At 44.3% G+C, this 17,706-nt stretch overlaps 1 protein-coding gene across 7 annotated transcripts in view; it reads left to right on the top strand.

Moving 5' to 3' along the window:
* Nucleotides 1–17,706, top strand: part of DTNB (dystrobrevin beta) — a 1,559,893-nt gene that overhangs the window by 499,058 nt on the left and 1,043,129 nt on the right. For all 7 annotated transcript variants that reach the window (XM_069605562.1, XM_069605560.1, XM_069605561.1 and 4 more), the window contains one exon: nt 1,321–1,426. In XM_069605562.1, the coding sequence (XP_069461663.1) occupies nt 1,321–1,426 (106 nt within the window). The remainder of the gene's footprint in view (nt 1–1,320; nt 1,427–17,706) is intronic.

Raw genomic sequence — 17,706 nt, 5'->3', positions numbered from 1 at the left:
GGGTGCCGTATGGAATGTGATATCAGCACTCCGTGTAATAATAAAAAAGGGAATCCTAGAGCGGGAGAAGCTAAGTTCATATCACAGTTAGACGCGGGTACTGCTTCTCAAGCATACCACTGCCGAACAAACTCCGATGAAACCGTCACTGGATAATAGGAGGTGCTAAGAAAGGAGTTTCCCCTTTTTAAGTGTACATATGCAAAATTATGTAAATTGAAAAGGATTAAAAAATAATAATAATGGGAATGATGAAAAATATTTAAAAAATTAATAAATAATGCAGATGCAATGATGAAAATATAAAAGAGGTTTCATTGTAATCTTGGTGCTGTGCACAGCAAACATGGCTCTTGGAAAATTAAATGATGTAAGCTCTCACGTGAATCACTTGCCCCTCTCTCAGAATCCCACGGAAGAGGTCCCAGACCCCTCCCATTGCATATAGTGTTGGATTACTCTACCCATCTGTTATTCTGTTCTAAGCAGAAGCGAGGGGTTACTATTGGAGCGGCCTGGCAGTACCAGAAGTGCAGCGACACGGACCCCGCAATGCCCTTTGCGCACATGAAGAGATTCTGTGCGGTACCACCAGGGGCAGAATTATGCAAGCGCGTGATCCAGTGTATGCATTCGCCTCCCATAAGAACATTGTGCCTTCCTGGGTGTAGTGTGCTTTTTGAGCTGTTGGTAGTGGCAAACCTGAGAGAGCTTTTTACGAAAAATCATAGTTCAGTATCACCATTTCAGAAAAAATGATGGGTGTGGAGGAATCAAATAACACATGCTTTTTGCCACCTTTGAGACAAAAGACAGGCCTTTGCACGCCGTCAGCAGAGATTGAAAAAATGCAGACAAAAAGCTGCAAAAACGAGCACAAGCTCAAATCCTTCTCATTTTGAAAAGGTCAGCGGTTTGTTCAAATCACCGGGGTTGCGAAGCAGTCCCCTGGCGCTGCACGGAGCAACACCAGGGTAGATGCTTACACACCTAATACATGACCTCCAGCACTAAGCTTCATGTCCATGGAGTGGTTTTGAAAATGTACAGCAGTTCTGCTGTTTTGCATTTCAGTAATATGTCTGTTGTTTGCTTCTTTTCCCATTTTTTTGAAGCTGGGATATGTTCCATTCCTCTTGTTGCTGACAGAGATATGACATGACTTGGCAGTGCCAGCTGAGTGTGTGCCAGATTACTAGCAAGTAACATCATCCTTGTACAATGCTGTTTGCATGTTTTGTGTGTGTGTGTGTTGTTAGCACATGACCGCAATATGTTCTCTGCTTTATAACCAGATTGCTTTGTTTATTTTTCCCACAGAAGAAGATAATGCTGAACATGTTCCTGGACACACTGATGGCCGATCCCCCTCCCCAGTGCCTCGTCTGGCTGCCTCTCATGCACAGACTTGCTCATGTGGAAAATGGTAAGCCCTTTATTTGGCGTAAGCTTTTTTTGGACTGCACAATATGCTGCTATTCAGCTGCTTATGGGTGCCTGGAGAGGGGTACTTGGGAGAGAACTAAGAAAATGACTGATATTTCCTGCTGGTGGAAAACCATTACGGGCAGTAAATTGCAGGGCCATATACAGCAGGTGGACAGACATTGGCTGGAAGTTATGACTTATCCAGGGCTGCTGGCTAAATGAGTGTCCCGAGTCATGAGCCTGGCATTGGTTCATTTTAAGCTGAAAGAAAGACAATCTCCATCTATATTTAGAGCTTAAAGATCTTTTAAAGTACCTTCAGTCAAACTACTTCACCTACATTTCACTTTAAACAATGTGTGTGATTGTTCAATGATCAGCTTCCTTTGACTCCTCCATTTTGTGTTTCCCTTCGACCTTGTAAAACAGAAGTGTTAAAGATAGGTTTTCAGCCATCCTGTTTCTAGCTAGCAACACAAACTAAAGCGGCAGCAGGCTATACACACATACTCACCCTCCTGTTGGGGGGGCTGCTCCGGATCACCGGGCAGCCCCCATACTCATGTCGAGGTCACCCAACGGGGCACACTGGGGCGGCGATCACGCCACAAACTCATGGGTGGCGGTCACCCCACCCGCTCCGGATCACCGGAGCACCACACGTGGCCGGGTGCACCGGCGCACAGCAGCCCCGGCTCTGGGGGTACCCAGGCCGGGGTCGCCAAATTAGCTATGTTCACATGTCAGTGGGATCACCCAGGGACGTTGTTGCCTGGCAGGGGCACCGTCCGGACGGCATTGCCCGGCAGGGGCACCGTCCTCGAGCTGGGCCCCGTCCCTTGGCCCAGCTCACACGGTGAGGCACCAGCATGGTGCACCAAGGACGACACTGGAGCCTAGTGATGGTCAGACTGACGAGCCGGAAGCAGCTCAGACCTTTTATTAGGTTGGTCACATGGGTAACCATGAGACCACACAACAACACAGTGGAAGATACCATGGCCCCTTACAGGGGTGCCATGCAACACTCCGCCTTTTCCATAACAACAAAACAAACAAAACCCCAAAGTCACAACATAACCACAACTACTACTACTTGAACCACTTTACTAATTTACACACCCTTTATTAACCTGGGTGAGTGGTTCTATAATTACCAAACACTAATGAAAACTACTGGCACCAGGGGTTTTACTATTACACAGCACTGATGAGAGCTACTGGCACCCCATGAATCACTCTTCCTGTGCGGGCGTGCAGAACATCACATTACCCACCAACTGGACCATTTTAAACAAGTCCATGTCTGCAGGCCACCAGTCTTCATGGGGATGTCGAGGAAGATGTCCATCCTTCACACTTGTGGAGTTGCAGGAAAACGGTGCATGTCTTCACCAGCATTCACCAGAGTCAAGAGAGGGCCGGCAAAGCCGCACCTGGGGATGCCCAGGGGCTACATCGGTCAGGTCCACAGTCTGGAGGGCAAACCTCCTGGCATGGTGGTAGCGGTGGCCAGATGGTTGCACTGCTCCGGGGTCAACACTATAGCACCTGGAAACGCCAGGGGACGCTGACAAGGGGACACAAGTGATGGTGTCCATGCTGTTTCGACACCTGGCTTGGTTTAGAGAGTTAGGTGACACTGAGGGCGCACAAGCACTCCGGATGGAGCCGCTACCCCGTTGTAGGGCAATGGACTCAGCCCTCCCAGTGTGGAAGGTGCAGACCCTGGCCTGTGTATGCTGTTCACAGGGCCATGTGCAGTTATATTGGCGCTTCACTTCCCTCATCTCCCCTTCATTGCAGTGCAGGCAGGGCAACTCCGTTCTCCTTCCTGCGGGGCTGCCACCCTTTATTCCTTTTCTACTTCGTGATGGAGCCCCCAGCAGATTCCCCTCGCTGTTTGACCTTGGCCTCGCTCCCTCATGATGGCGGAAGAAGGAGGTTCTGCAGGCCTTAACATTCTCATTACCCACATCCTCATTAACAATACTGTGGACTGGATGCCTGCTGTGTGGCAGGGTACTCGTGGTGTGCCCCTCTTTGTTAGTTGTCCGGGGGCTGCCTCCCCCTGACGTGCAGCGTAATACATTTACCCCCCCACTCCTTTGCACAAGCTCTGGTGCAGAGCGATTTCCTTTTTTTTTTTTCAAAGTTTTTTTTCTCTGTTACTTTTCACTGCCGCGGGCCCGGCTTGTTTCAGCCACGCCCACTCCTTTGTTTTTGTTGCATCTGTTATGGGCTTTTTTGGGACGCTCTGCTGTGTCTGGGCACAACCGCCAGGTGGCTCCTTCCACTCGGTGGGGAGGAGGGGCAGCTTGTCTCCATTGTTGCTTTTGCCTGCATCATCGTTTTTTTTTTTGGGCCTGCATCATCGTTTTTTTTTTTTTTTCATTTTTCGCCGCAGCATGCCCTGGGCACTTGGGGACTGCTGCGGACTTCCCGATGGGGGTGGGCCCGACTTCGGTTGGTGGGGGCAGGCTCACCTTGCTGCGGCAATGGGGGGCCACCGTGCATCTCGTTGCGGCCGACGCCACAATTTCCTTTGGGGCGGCCGATGCCGCAAGCATTTCTCCCTGTTGCGGGGGGCGGGGCACACACATTTTCTTCCTCCTCCTCGGATCGTAGAGGGGGGCAACAGTGCACGCGGCCGACGCCCAGTGTTGCCAACTCCTCATTGAAGAAAGTAGCTATTGGCTCCCCTAGAAGTCACCAGAAGTAGCTAGATGACATCACTGCCTAATTTGCATAATTACCTCCTCTTTCCCCTTACGATTTATGGCTTTTACTGTGGCCCCCTCCTCTTTTAACCATTTTGTTTAGGTCTGTCCCCTTAACATACAGTTCCCCTATAGCATTTCTGGGGGCGGGCTGGCTACTTTAAGAACAATAAAATTGCTATGATTAACAGTAAACACCTCCCTTTTACGTTCACAGTGTGTTTTTGCATTACTCCCGTTAGAAAACGGGCGAATGACCACACTTTTTTCAATTGGTTTGGAAACTTGCATAAATGAGCAAGTCTCCAAACCAATTGAAAAAAGTAGCTAGATTTCTCGCTAGCCGCTTTTTAATGAAAAAGTCGCTAGGGGGGGGGCGTACTTTCTCGCTAAATATAGCAAAAAAGTCGCTAAGTTGGCAACAGTGCCGACGGCGCAGTTCCTCCCTCGTACGGGGGAGGGCTGCCGCTCCTCCTCAGGCATATGCCGACCGTAATGTGCATTCTCCTGCGGCCGACGTCGCAGATCACACCTCCCCCACACAGTTGGGGGGCAACTGCTCCAACCGTCGCTCCTTCACGGGCCCCGTTGGAGTCGGGCCCGCAATCCTTGCGGTGGGGGAGGGGCAGCACCTCCTTTGCGGACACTCTCTCCTCTCTGTTGGACATCTTTGGGGCACGCAGGGCCCGTTTCCTCGTCGCCATTGTTGGGGGGGGCTGCTCCGGATCACCGGGCAGCCCCCATACTCATGTCGGGGTCACCCGACGGGGCACACTGGTGCGACGATCACGCCGCAAACTCATGGGTGGGGGTCATGATGTCTCATTACACTGCTTCTATTTGTAATTTAGGTGATTTTTAAATCACCATCAAGACTTAAATCAGTAAAGACATGTCAAAAGCAAAATGCCTTATTCTCCCCTCAAGTAGAAGTGTCAAGGGTACAATTAGACAACAACAGTGAAAATGGCGTAAAACTTAACCTTATAGAAATGTCGCTCTTACATCCTTACACAAAGCATATACGATATCGATACTGGAAGCTAAAAACACGTTTTAGATCAAATTTATTCTGCCAACAATGCCTCAAACGTTTTCAGTTTTAGTCGTACTAGCTAACGGCTAACCAATACCCTTTTCTACCTCATGTACCCCCTCCAAACATTGGTCTCGACATTTCAAATAAAATTGTGAAACTTAACTCGGCATCTACTTTTTTGAAATACATTCCTCTGCCCTCCTCCCTCTTCGTAGACTCCAAAAACCATTAATAATCTACATGTTGATTGTGAAAAAGATTCTGCTCATCCAGTTTTCCCTCCCCCATTTTCGTGTGCTATGACTTCTCACAGACAGACCATCAACACAGTTCATACCATGAACCCCTCTCATTGCTCTGGCTGTCCGTGCCCGACTCTTGTAGTAAAACAGCTCATTGAGTCATTGGCCCCTTTTATTGCACATTTTGTAAAACTGCTGTTTTGTGAAGGATATGTTTTTAATTTTTATTGGTTTTGTGACGAGAATAGTGAATAAAATATAATCTAACAAAAGAAAAAAATCCAACTGTGGGAATACGGAAAAAAAATGTTTGCTATCTTTCCAAAGAAAAAACTGTTGAAATAGTAAAAGGAAACAATTAGAGCCAAAATATACAATGGTTGCATGACTTTAGTAGAGGTTATAACTGATCTTTCTTTTCGCAATCAGGGAATATATTAAGACCAGGAGAAAGATTTCCATTTTTGTAGAGATTTTAATCTGACAGGATCACAAACCTATTTGAATCACTCCCCTTCTAAACAGTTAGATAAGTCTTTATGCTTTAATTATTTATATCCTCCATGGCACTGACTCCCAGAAAGTCCACTCTGGCCCCTTGTATTCCCCTTGCATTTCAGAAGCTTTTTCCTTGTATTACGTAACAGTTATTAACGGGGGACCTTTGTCTCTGGCTCCCCAAGTGAACCTGGCAAGAGGCTCCCTGTGGTAGAGATGCCTGACAAATCCTTTCCTCCTAAATAATCTAGGAGTAAGGTTCCAGGGGTGCTGAACTCCCCTATACCCTCTGCACATGGTAGACTTTGTTTCCAGTCAATCACAGGAGACACCCTCTGTCAGCACACACACTTTTACCACTTTCGGGGTCTTCAGTTGCCTGTTCTAATTTGTTTCCCCGTAACAGGACATGTCAATCTGCTACAAGCAGTGTTTTGGGTTTATCCTATTCCCTGGCTTTTTTGTCACAGTAGCCTCATGCAGTTCATGATGCCCTAGCCGAGATGCAAGAGGGTGAGCATTTAAAACTGCCATTCCTGGGGTGACCTGCAGAAAGTGATTCAGTCAGAGAGCCGGTCCATCTGGCATCCATGGTCCAGTTCAGATGCAGGTAGTACATTTTCATTCACACTTCTGACTTCCTTTCAGCCCTATTTTTCCATAGAAGGAGGGCAAAAGTATTCTACTGCAGGTACTGTGTCTACTGCATCAGAGATATTGTGCAGATAGCCGAGGACCAGAACCCTCTAATGAATCCAACGCCATTCATGTTTGCTTGTGAGATGCTCCTTCCATAGAGAACTCAGGCGATGTAGAGGATGATTGTGATTCTGTGAAGATCATCCACGCCACCCACCACTTTTAGGAGGGCATCCCAGAGCTTGGCCTTAAGGAATGGAGACACCACTCCTAACAAAGCCATTAGGACGCCAATTCCCCCTGAAAGGCAGAAGCCGATGCACTCTAAACCAATGTAATGTTAAACCATATCATAGTTGAAATAAATTGTCCCCAATACTGCTGCAGGTGCAATCGTACTAAGCCCTGGCAGATAAACTGGGCTTGATGTCTTTGTACACTGCGAAGGCATCAGGAAGTACACACAGATAACTGAGTAAAGTTTAGGTCACACACTTTAATTAAAAACCACAAAGAGTTTGGGGTAATGGCTACTTTGCCCTATGCGAAGGTGGGATTTCCCTACCTTAATGAAACTAATGATAGTCTTTATCAGGAAGTCCAAAGTAAGCATCAGTCTGTGTCCAAAACCTATACTTGTCCTCACATCTATTTCTTCAAACTGTGTAGGGATGTCAGCATCAACTTAAAAAGTGTTCAAACAAAAGTTCAGCGCTTCTTCCAGCACTGGGTCGGAAAGGGGCTCTCCCTTCCCTAGGATTCCAAATAGTTCACTTTCAATCACAAAGGGGTTCCCTTCCTCAAGCTTTCAAGTCTCCCTCCATTTTCACAACAACACAATTCCTAGGGATTCTTCCCAGCTTTCAGACTTTTTGGCTCTTTCACCAATAGCACAAAGTACAACTTTGTCAGCTCATCATATGCAAGCTGCTCTGGATTTTCGACCATAAATGTATAGATCAGTCAAGTGGCTTCTCTTTAGTGGGATGTGCTCAGTCCAGGCGCAGTTGTCAGACCACACAGTCCATCCATTACAGGTCACACAACTGACACACTTGATTGGCTTCTTTTCCACAGTTGCACCACCACTGCTTCAGCTCAGTGCTATTGGACTTGGATTCTCATAGTTCTTTTCAATACTTGTTTTACCGCCATTCACTTGTCAGAGTATCAGGCTTTCTGATACTGTTGCCTCATTTTCAACTTGCTACTTGTATAGCTCTTCTTTTCCTTATGCCTCCCCGTGCTTGCTTTTTCTAAACTTGTACAATTCATAGCTCTTTAAATTCACTACCAATAATTGCTTTCTTCAGTTTCTATGATTCACAATTCCTTTGTAACAGGGTATGCTTTTCTCCACTTTCCACTTGTGTGGCATTCACACATTATTACTTTCTTTTGGTTTGGTATTCAAACTTGCAGCTCATTCATATTCAAAATAACGTAATTGCAAATTCCCAGTTCGCATTGTGGGAGTGCTTTTCTGCTGGACCATCTGCCTCGCTGCCTCGCTGATACCTACTGAACGCTTGGACCGCCTCAACCTGCTGATCTGCTTGATCTGTGATTGCTAATCACCCACTTTTGTGGCAACTCAAGCTCCGGCCACATATCCCAGACGCCCCACATATACCCGGCCGCGTGCGCATTGTGGCGTGCTTGCGGATGCTGGTCTGCTGGACCGTCTGCCTCGCTGATACCACCTGAACGCTTGGACCGCTTCAACCTGCTGATCTGCTTGATCTGTGAATGCTACTCTCCCACCTTTGGTACGCTAATTATTGACTATAAAGCGCTTTAAAATGTAACCTTTGGAAGACCCTTAATTAAACAACGTACTCTATTGTTGGCTTTTAGTGGCAACTCAAGCTCCGTCCATATATCCCAGAAGCCCCACATATACCTGGCCTTGTACGCATTGCGCATGCGCATTGTGGGAGTGCTTGCGAGTGCTGTTCAGCTGAACAGCTGACAGCACTTGCACTCGCTCGTCCCCTCCTGGCTCCTGTCGCCTGTTTTCCGCTGCCACTCTCCTTTATATAGCCAAAATCAGCATGGTGCTTTACAGCTTGAAAACAGCCATGCCTCCTCACGCTAACAAAATATCAGGAGACTTGCACCCTGCATTACCAACAGCAGTGGAAGCAGGAGAACCACAAATCAGTCTCAAACACAGATTATCGTAAGGACTGCGAGCCATGTGCCAGAGAGCAGCAATTGGAAAGCCACTCTGATCCTCTCACAAAGACTATACCTCCCCTTTCCCAACCAGACAACCATAAAGGGGAAAACAACCCCCATGCAAGCCCTCCTCTCCCTGCATCGAACACTGATCACGGCTTCCGATGTGATGTCACCTCATCACGTATCTGATGCAGATTTATCAGCTTGCCCCACTCAAGGTGAATCATTGGGCAAGCTAGCCCCCAAGCTCATATATAAGAATCAATCGCATATGGAGCACATGTTACCTCCGGCAATGACCGAAACTGCAATTCATTTAATGGATAATTCATGCATACCTGTCTTATACTCTCAAGTACTCAAAAATGCTGTGACTAAACCTGTCTTGGAGATTCCACAAGAATCCTGCATCAACCAGATAAACAAACCTTTCACTCTCAGAAATATTAGATAAAGATGCACTGTAAGATCAAGCCTTGGTTCACACAATACTAGAAACACAACTTGCCTCTTCTGACATGCATATGTCGAACCTCTTTCACTCCCCAATTGTATACCCGAGCTCCCTCAATTTCAGCTTCATCAGCAATGTAATTTGTCAAACTTACCCTGAGACTGTTGTTTGGAATAAAACAAGTACCTATTTGTGGGGTGCATTGACAGGCCCCAAACATAAGTCCCTTTCACATGAATGACAGGCATTTTAAACACAAACAAAATGGCCTTGCTTTTGTTTTTTGTTTTTCAAGTAAAGTTAAAGAGCCATGTGGAAAGGGGCCTACTTGTCATTACCAATGGTCAAGCAGCATTTAATTTACAAAAAGAAGGAGGACTCAAAGATCCCTGTCACATTTAAAACAGGATTTTTAAACATTGAAAACAAAAACGGCCTGCACATGTGTGTGCAAATAAAAACGGTTTGAAAAAAATGAAACTGAAAGAAACATCACTGCTCACAGAACAATGTCAGGAAAACAAAACATGATGTGTGGGTTGACAGAGTAATGTATATTATGTTTCACCCACAAAACTCCAGTGACATTTGAAGAAACACTTGGTCTGCATGAAAAAAATGTCAGCCCAAGGCAGACCCTTTGCTGGCTGAAGTCATCCTTGGCTGCAGCATGACTAAACAGTGTGAAGACTGGGAGCTGCAACTTCAAAGAGCAAGCTTGCAGCACAAAGGAGACTGATATAAATAAAACTCTGGACCCAGTTCAAACTAAAGGCCTGAAAGCAGAAAATCCCATTTGTCCCACATGAACATTCACAATTAAGTTAAAAGGACTATTATCACTTAGGCCCTTTTCACAGCAGCCCTGATGTGGATTGAATTCATTTTTGTACAATTTTTGAATGTCATTTCTAGGCGATTTTGGGGGAAGAAAAATGCATCTACCTGTAACTCTGGTAACTGTAATGGCCAGTTAAACTAGGTTTCTGGTTGATCAAACATGTTCAAAATGTGAGAGTTGGTGGAAAATGAAATTGGGGATATGCTTAATAAAGTACATCTTCATAACTGTTGTACGTTTTATGGAAATGGCAAAATGTGCCACATGGCCATGCTGCAACGTACAGAGTTGGTGGTCGGCTTATCTAATTCTCCATTATCAGCTAAAACAAAATATGTTTCATCTGGCAGTTGCTAGTAAAATTATGAAGTTGTGATACATAACTAGTTTTTGCCAAAAAGTTGAAAGGAGAACAAAGGATGATGACGAATAGCAATTGCCATATGTTGCTCTAGTCCCCTAAACCAATCCTGACTTGGAGGTGGGGTTGGGAGGGTAGATAGTGGGTAACTGTCCAATCATAGTGGCAGGGATTATTGCAGGGTACTTCCCAAGATTGTAGAATTAGTAATATCATTTCTGCTATATAAGGGGGGCTGCACTAGGACAGGGGACACACAAAACCCGGGGAGACAGAAAAAGGAGAAAGACAGGAGGACAGAGAGAAGAGACAGACCAACAGGAAGGCTGCTGAAACTTACCATTCTGGCACCTGTAAGGAGACACCAGAGGAAATTGCTGAGATTGCATCTGGGTGGAGCTGTCTATTTCTAGGAAGACCTCAAAGCTGACTGGGTCCCGTGGTGGAGAGCGGGAGGCCATCTTTGACAGTGGAGTGACCAGACCCCTGCCCTTTCTTTCCAGAGTGTCCTGAGATGCCGTTGGCTTTTCGGAACCTTAAACAGAGGCTTGCTATGTAAGTAGAACTAAGCCCTGGAAATCAAAACATTGTTGGAGTCTGGTTGAATCCTTTCCCTTTATAGTGGGTGGGGGGGGGGGAATTGTGTAGATCCTTAGCCTATGTAACCACAAATATTAATTTAATTCCCCATTTGGCAGAACACCACGTGGTGAATTCTGTTCAAATTCCAAATTAACTAAGCTTGCTTCCCAGTGTGAGCTGAAAACTATAGCCTATAAATGAATTGGGTAATCCTTGTTGTCCAGCTAACCCTGACTTCCATAAGGAAGAGGGGTGTCTTTGTTCTGAAATCAGTCCAACCTTTTTATCCAGCTTCCCCAACACAGGCCTTTCAGTAAGGGGGGTCTGAAATCCAAAATTCCCCAAAGCATTCACATTTCTCTGTCTGACTTCCCAAGTGGTTGGGGGGGTTTGAAAAAGAAAGCGATAAATCACCCCGTGTTTATTTGAAACCAAAAGTTTGGGCGAAATGATATCATTGATCAGTGTAATTACTTCGTGAAGTGAAATTGGTAGAAAGTATACAATTGTTATTGTGTTCTTTTTAACTCACTTTTGAGATCTGTTTATGCTGAGAGAAGTTGTTTGTGTTGTACCACGGAATAAGTTTTATGTTCGATATTTTCGTGATAATTTCTATTACTGTTAATTTCAATAAATACCAATATATTTCCTATACACCGGCCTGGATCTTGGCTCATTGTTGGCTCAGGGGCGAGGGATCCAAGGGGCATGATATGTGTCTGATATGGGGCTAAAAAAGAAATCTGTTAAACAGTTTGATGAATAACCACTTTAGTGGGTAGGGAAGGGACTCTCTGTGTTGAGGGCGGCTTCACAATAAACCGTTACATATTCCTGCATACGAAATTACATTATCGGCTATGAACAATAGGTTTTACAGCCTAACTAAAATGTATGAAATATTGGAAAAGAGAAAAAACACACACACCCTCCTATTGAATACTGTATCCTTAAAAATTGATTACATAGCCTCTGAATTAAACCAGCAAAATGTAATGCTTTCAGAACTTTGCAATATTTGTCCACCTGCAAAGGCTACTGAGGCCCAGTCCCTAACAGTCTTGCAATCCAAAACGACACTCTGGGTAGATATTGCGTCACCTGAGTTTCCAGTTGTTGCAACTCAGCTGTCTAACAGTATACTTACCTGATGCTTCACCTGAGAAATCTATAGTGGAAATTGAACAAACGCAGGAAGCTGTATTTGAAGTGTTTCAGCAAAAAAGCACAAAAAGAAATACAAGCGGGCTACCAATGCGATAGGCAAACAAACTAAAAATCAGTCACTTGGCATAAAAACCACTAATACGAGATCAAAAATATTCATCTGTGCACTGACCACTCCGTCTCGACACCCACCAACTAACGTTTGTGATGAAAGTGATCTTAACATCTCAAAAAAACAAATTGAACAAAAAAGCTAAAAATCTGATGCACAAACCATAACCAACTTTCCCTCTCCTATTACCACAGAGTCGGTCATAGCACAAGTTGAAGTAGATCAAGACTTGGTGTACTACTCAACCTACTCGATCACTTCTTTACCCCAACATACAAATACGTAAGCTTCTTCTCATTTCCCCACCTCCCCAGCCCTAACGAAAATTCCTCTCTGTGAAAGGAGTATGGAGAATGACCCCTTTCTAACATTAGAGCAAAAAAGATCTCAGACTACATAACATGCAACACTACCCAGCCACACATGAGTAATTCTCCATCGTCACAATCTAAAGGGCGTTTGCATTATACTCACGTAGAACAACAATCAATACCAGCACCACCTCATCAAGAAAATATAAGAGCCAGAGAAAATAGTCTAAAACGAGCAGACATCCAAACCATGAGAGACAGACCTTCCAGAGACCCTTTTCCTAATCGAACAACCCCATTGGCTCTTAAACTAAATCTCATAGAGTCTCAAGACATTGAATCCCTTTACATTTCTAACACCCGAAAGATGGACACTGCAACCCTTACGGTTCCATCTCAGATTGTAAAGGAAATCATATGGGAGGCAAAAGAAAAACTATCTCGACAGGATTTCACTCTTGCTATAAGAAAATCCCAAATGAATACTATGACACAGTTTCTCACGTCACCAATTGACAGAGACCAAATCCAAATTTGAAGAGACAAAACAGCTACTTATAAATTGTGAAGGCTCCAGAGGACACCTCAAACGTGAAGTCTTTTTGAAAACGCCCATTACTCCCCAAGGAAAACAAAATGGTCATGGCTCAAAAAGGCCATAAAAGATACTAACCATAGAAAAACCGATTGACGCCAGACGAACTTCTCGACCCATTCAGTGAAAATTGCGGTGTGAAACACCAGAGGTTTTAAGCATCTCATGCGAACCCATGAAAATCATCCTTTGAACGCTTATGATCTTATTATCTTACAGGAAACTTGGATAACTACTCAGCCTATATAGCCCAACTACGAAAAGGTTGGATACCCGCCATTAAACAAGCCGAGGGTAGACGTATGGCTTGCCTCCTTGCAGCTCTCAAACTAGACACGGGAGGCAAACTATCCTCCTGGAATTCTCCTCATCCATGCGTTCAACTATTGAAACTGGAGATTTCAAATCCCATACGTCCACTGGCGTGCCACACCGCAATTCTCAATCTCTATTGGAATCCTGCTATCTGGTCTGATGATGCCTTTTTTTGGACATGTAATCCTCATGCTGGACCTTATTGCAAATGAACCCAATTACCACACCACACTAATTGTAGGTGATTTGAATGTAAGATGCATCACTGTGAATGATTTATTCTCACCCCTAGAGCCACCAGGTGGATGAAACTGTTGGCTGAAAGAAATGTTACCCTACTCAATGCGACTATTGAAGGCAACACTCCTCCTTGTCTGACTTGGAAGAGAAACCAATCGGCCTCAATCTTAGATTATGTCTCCATGTCAACACAAGCAATTAACCAAGTTGAGAAATTCACCATCATTCCCCCAATAGATGGTGATCACAACATTACTAGAAATAATCTGAGCTCAAATAACTCGTCCCTCACGACAATATTATGAATCTGATTTACAACTAGCAGAAGGAAGAAACCAAATCAAATGGACCATCCTGAAATTAAATAGCTTACTAGACAAATTGCATGATGACTACCGCTTTTCGGACAGAAAATGTGCCACAACCTTGGAGTCTTTGTATATTGATACTCTTTCTCTTTTCCACGAAAAACCTCGATCTGGCCCTCGCCCTGTTTGTCGACAAATACATACATATGACATGGACACCAGGAATAGAAAAGCGAAAATGAGGAGAGAATTGAAAAATATTAAATCCACCTCTCTCCTAAACTATAAAAGAAAGGCTGCTAATGTCCGCACCACTTATAACAATGTCCTAAGCCAATCATTAATGACCCAAAAAGCAAATGAAAGGCTGCTCCTAGCCTTAACGTCAAAATCTAGTGCCCAAATCTGGAACCTCCTTAAAGATGGAGCCAACACTGGGACATCATCACTTCTTCTGAATGCCATAGGGGAACAAGCTTGGGTTGATCACTTTACCACCCTTTTTGCAGAATCCTCCCTATCCACCAATATAGTTACACCTGATAATAATAACACAGACTTGCTAAGGTTTGACATAACAGACATCCTTATGCAAATTAAAAAACTGAGCTCTTCAAGAGCGCCAGGACCAGATGGTTTGTCAAATGCCATCATAAAAGTTCATCCTCGTACTCTTACGTCCTGTCTCCTTTCCTCCATACTGCAATGGTCCTCGATTTTGTATGCAATATTTCAAACAGTTACACGGACAGGCAATATACCTACCTCATAGAAACAATCACTACTTATTCCCATTTTCAAAAAGGGTGACCGTAGTATACCATCTAACCATAGACCTCTTCCCTTTTGGACTCTTCAGGAAAAATCTATGCAATACCATTACTCCGAAATGTAAGCTTTTGGCTGAAAGCAGCAGACATTTTGGATGCTCACCAATTGGGATTTGTAACTTGGCTAGGCACGGCCGTTAACTTACACATAATATCTGCCCTAAAAAGCAAGTAATCACATCCAAGTAACCCATATACCTCACATTCATAGACTTCAAACAGGCGTTTGACTTGATTTCACGCACCCTTCTATGGCAAACATTTACAAAAGCAGGCTGTCCACCTTACATCTTGAACCTACTACAACAGTTTTACACCAACACGTCGTTTCAAGTGAAGCTAAACCAAGAAGGGCTTCTATCGCGCTCCATCAAATCATATCATGGGCTCAAACAAGGATGCATCCACGCGTCCACTCTTTTTAACTTTTACATCAGAGACGTTCACAAACGTCTGGATGCCGTTGGAGCTTTCCCACCTAAACTGGGCCCTCATGCAATAGCGTGGCTCCTCTAGGGCCGATGATCTCGTTTTGGCTGACCAGAAGCCTATTGATCTCCAAAGACAACTTCAGGCATTGGAACATTACGCAGGGGAGAACAAGCTAATGGTCAATACTGCAAAATCTAACATCATTAGAGAGAAAAATAAAACCTCTAGGCACACATGGTCCATAAGCACACAAAACCTCATGATCATCCGTGAGTATAAATACCTCGGATTAATATTAACAACAACAGATCCGATGCACCTTATAAAATCGAGATGAAACACAAAATGGAATCCTTATGTTCACAGGCCAAGTTGGCTCACAGAAAATATGGCAAATTCTCTTGCTTGCCTTTGATAACCTTTTCTAAATAAAAAGTTGTACCTGCGCTAACATATGGTGCTCATTCTAAACTCCCCGAAAACCAGCCAGACTGGGTGTATTTAAAAGGCTTGTTCTGGAAAACCACACTATCTTGGCCAAAAGGTTTCCCCATTTCAGTGATCCGCTACGAAATGGGATTGATTTTGGGCCATTGTATCCTGGCACTCCATAATGCTTTATGGAAAGTGCTTAATGAAAACTAGGCTCAAAGCAACTCTAGTACCAGTCCTCGCATGAACTATAGAAAATAAACTTGGCAAACCACTAGATACCTGGAAAGAATGCTGCATTTCCACTAGGGAAAAAGCAGACATTGACAAAACCACTCTGATCTCCAAGCCTGAACATGCTAAGAGAAAACTCTGATATTATGATTGGATTAATACTGGAGAAAAATGTACCCAATACAAAGTCTTCAAATGCGGAAACTTTCTCCCAAAAAAGTTCAACCAAATTCCTAAATATTTACAGAAATTCCCTGATCAAACATACCGCTCCCATTTGATGAGACTATGTTTCAGCACATGGCGACAAAAGCAGTATTAGCAGCTCCATCAAAGGACCACGTTTTCAAACCCACATTCAGATTTTGCAATTTAGACATCCATTCTGAAGCCTTAGCGCATTTACTTGTGCACTGCACTAATTTAACATCTTTACAAAAAGAATATTTTAACACATTTTTCTGTGATTTCCAATCCCTATCACCTCCTCAGATGTGGAACATGATCGCTAATGCACAACTTATTTCCCTAAATCTGGCCACAATCAACTTCTTGCAGAGACTAAGCTTGTAAAATGCACATATTCGATCCTGTCAGGAGAAAAGAGTCAAAGTTGTATAGCAACACCGTTGATAATGCATTATATGCAAATCATTAATAATTATACAAAAAAACGATTAGCCATCTCACTGACAAGAGGCATAGAAACTAAATTGACGTGCTGAGCGCGATATGAATAACAATAATTGCTGACATAATCTTGAGTAAAGAGAATGTGATGAACTTGTTTAAAAAAAGGAGATTTTTATCGAATTTTACTGACTCATCATACCTGCTTTATTGTATATTTGAAAAGTTGTAATGTACAACTAAAATAAATAATAAAAAAAAAATCCCAGTTCACTCTCCTGCTGGAAATTTGCTTACTGCTTTTGCTTGCCCTCTCCGCCGCCTTCTCAATTTTGTTACAGTTCGGTATTCACAAAACGCTTCTTTCATCACATTCTCGTAACCATTACAATTCCAATAACGGCAATCACATTGCCTCAGCTGTCGCTCGCTCACTTGCGCTCCAACCTTCTTTCACCACACAGCTCACACCACAGCGTCCCGGAGTTACTCAGCCTCACTTGACTCACTAGGTATGCTGTCTTCCTGTGCCCTTCTCTGCTTCGGTCGGTACTGTGCTGCTGCAGCTGTTCCCGGCCCGGCTAGCCGCTCGTCCTGGGCATCTGACATCTCGGGTTACCGGAGCGGGAGTCCTCTTGACTCCAGGAGGTTGGCAGCCTAATCCTGCTAATGGAGGTCTTCCGACAATGGCAGCCACACTCTGCTTCCGCTGCAGTGACTCTGTTGCACCTCAGCGCTTTAGACATGCTTCTCCCCGCCTTTTCCTCCGCATCTCTGTCTGCAGGCACCTGGCTTTCTTCTTCTCACCCTTCTCTTTCTCCATTAGCTTCACCTGAGTGGGCTTTTTCTACTGCCCCTTTGGCTCCAGGTGCAGGCTATTCACATTGAGTTCACAGCAGTTTTGGTACTCAGCATCCCTCTACCTCGTCCCAGTACCAGAGTGGTGTGTGTACATGTGTGAGTCAATAAAGAATGAATGTAAGTTCCTGTGTGGTCTCTTCCTCTTCTCAGTACCAGAGTGGTATTTGTGTGTGTCTGAGTTAATAAAGTGTGAATGTAAGTTTGTAGGTGGTCTCTTCCTTGTCTCAGTATCATAGTGGTATACATGG

Source organism: Ambystoma mexicanum, chromosome 4p (assembly GCF_040938575.1).
Source record: "Ambystoma mexicanum isolate Mex_15411 chromosome 4p, UKY_AmexF1_1, whole genome shotgun sequence".
Classification (NCBI taxonomy): domain Eukaryota; kingdom Metazoa; phylum Chordata; class Amphibia; order Caudata; family Ambystomatidae; genus Ambystoma; species Ambystoma mexicanum.
Note: the sequence above shows the minus strand (reverse complement) of the source record. Positions and strands in the feature narration are given on the sequence as shown.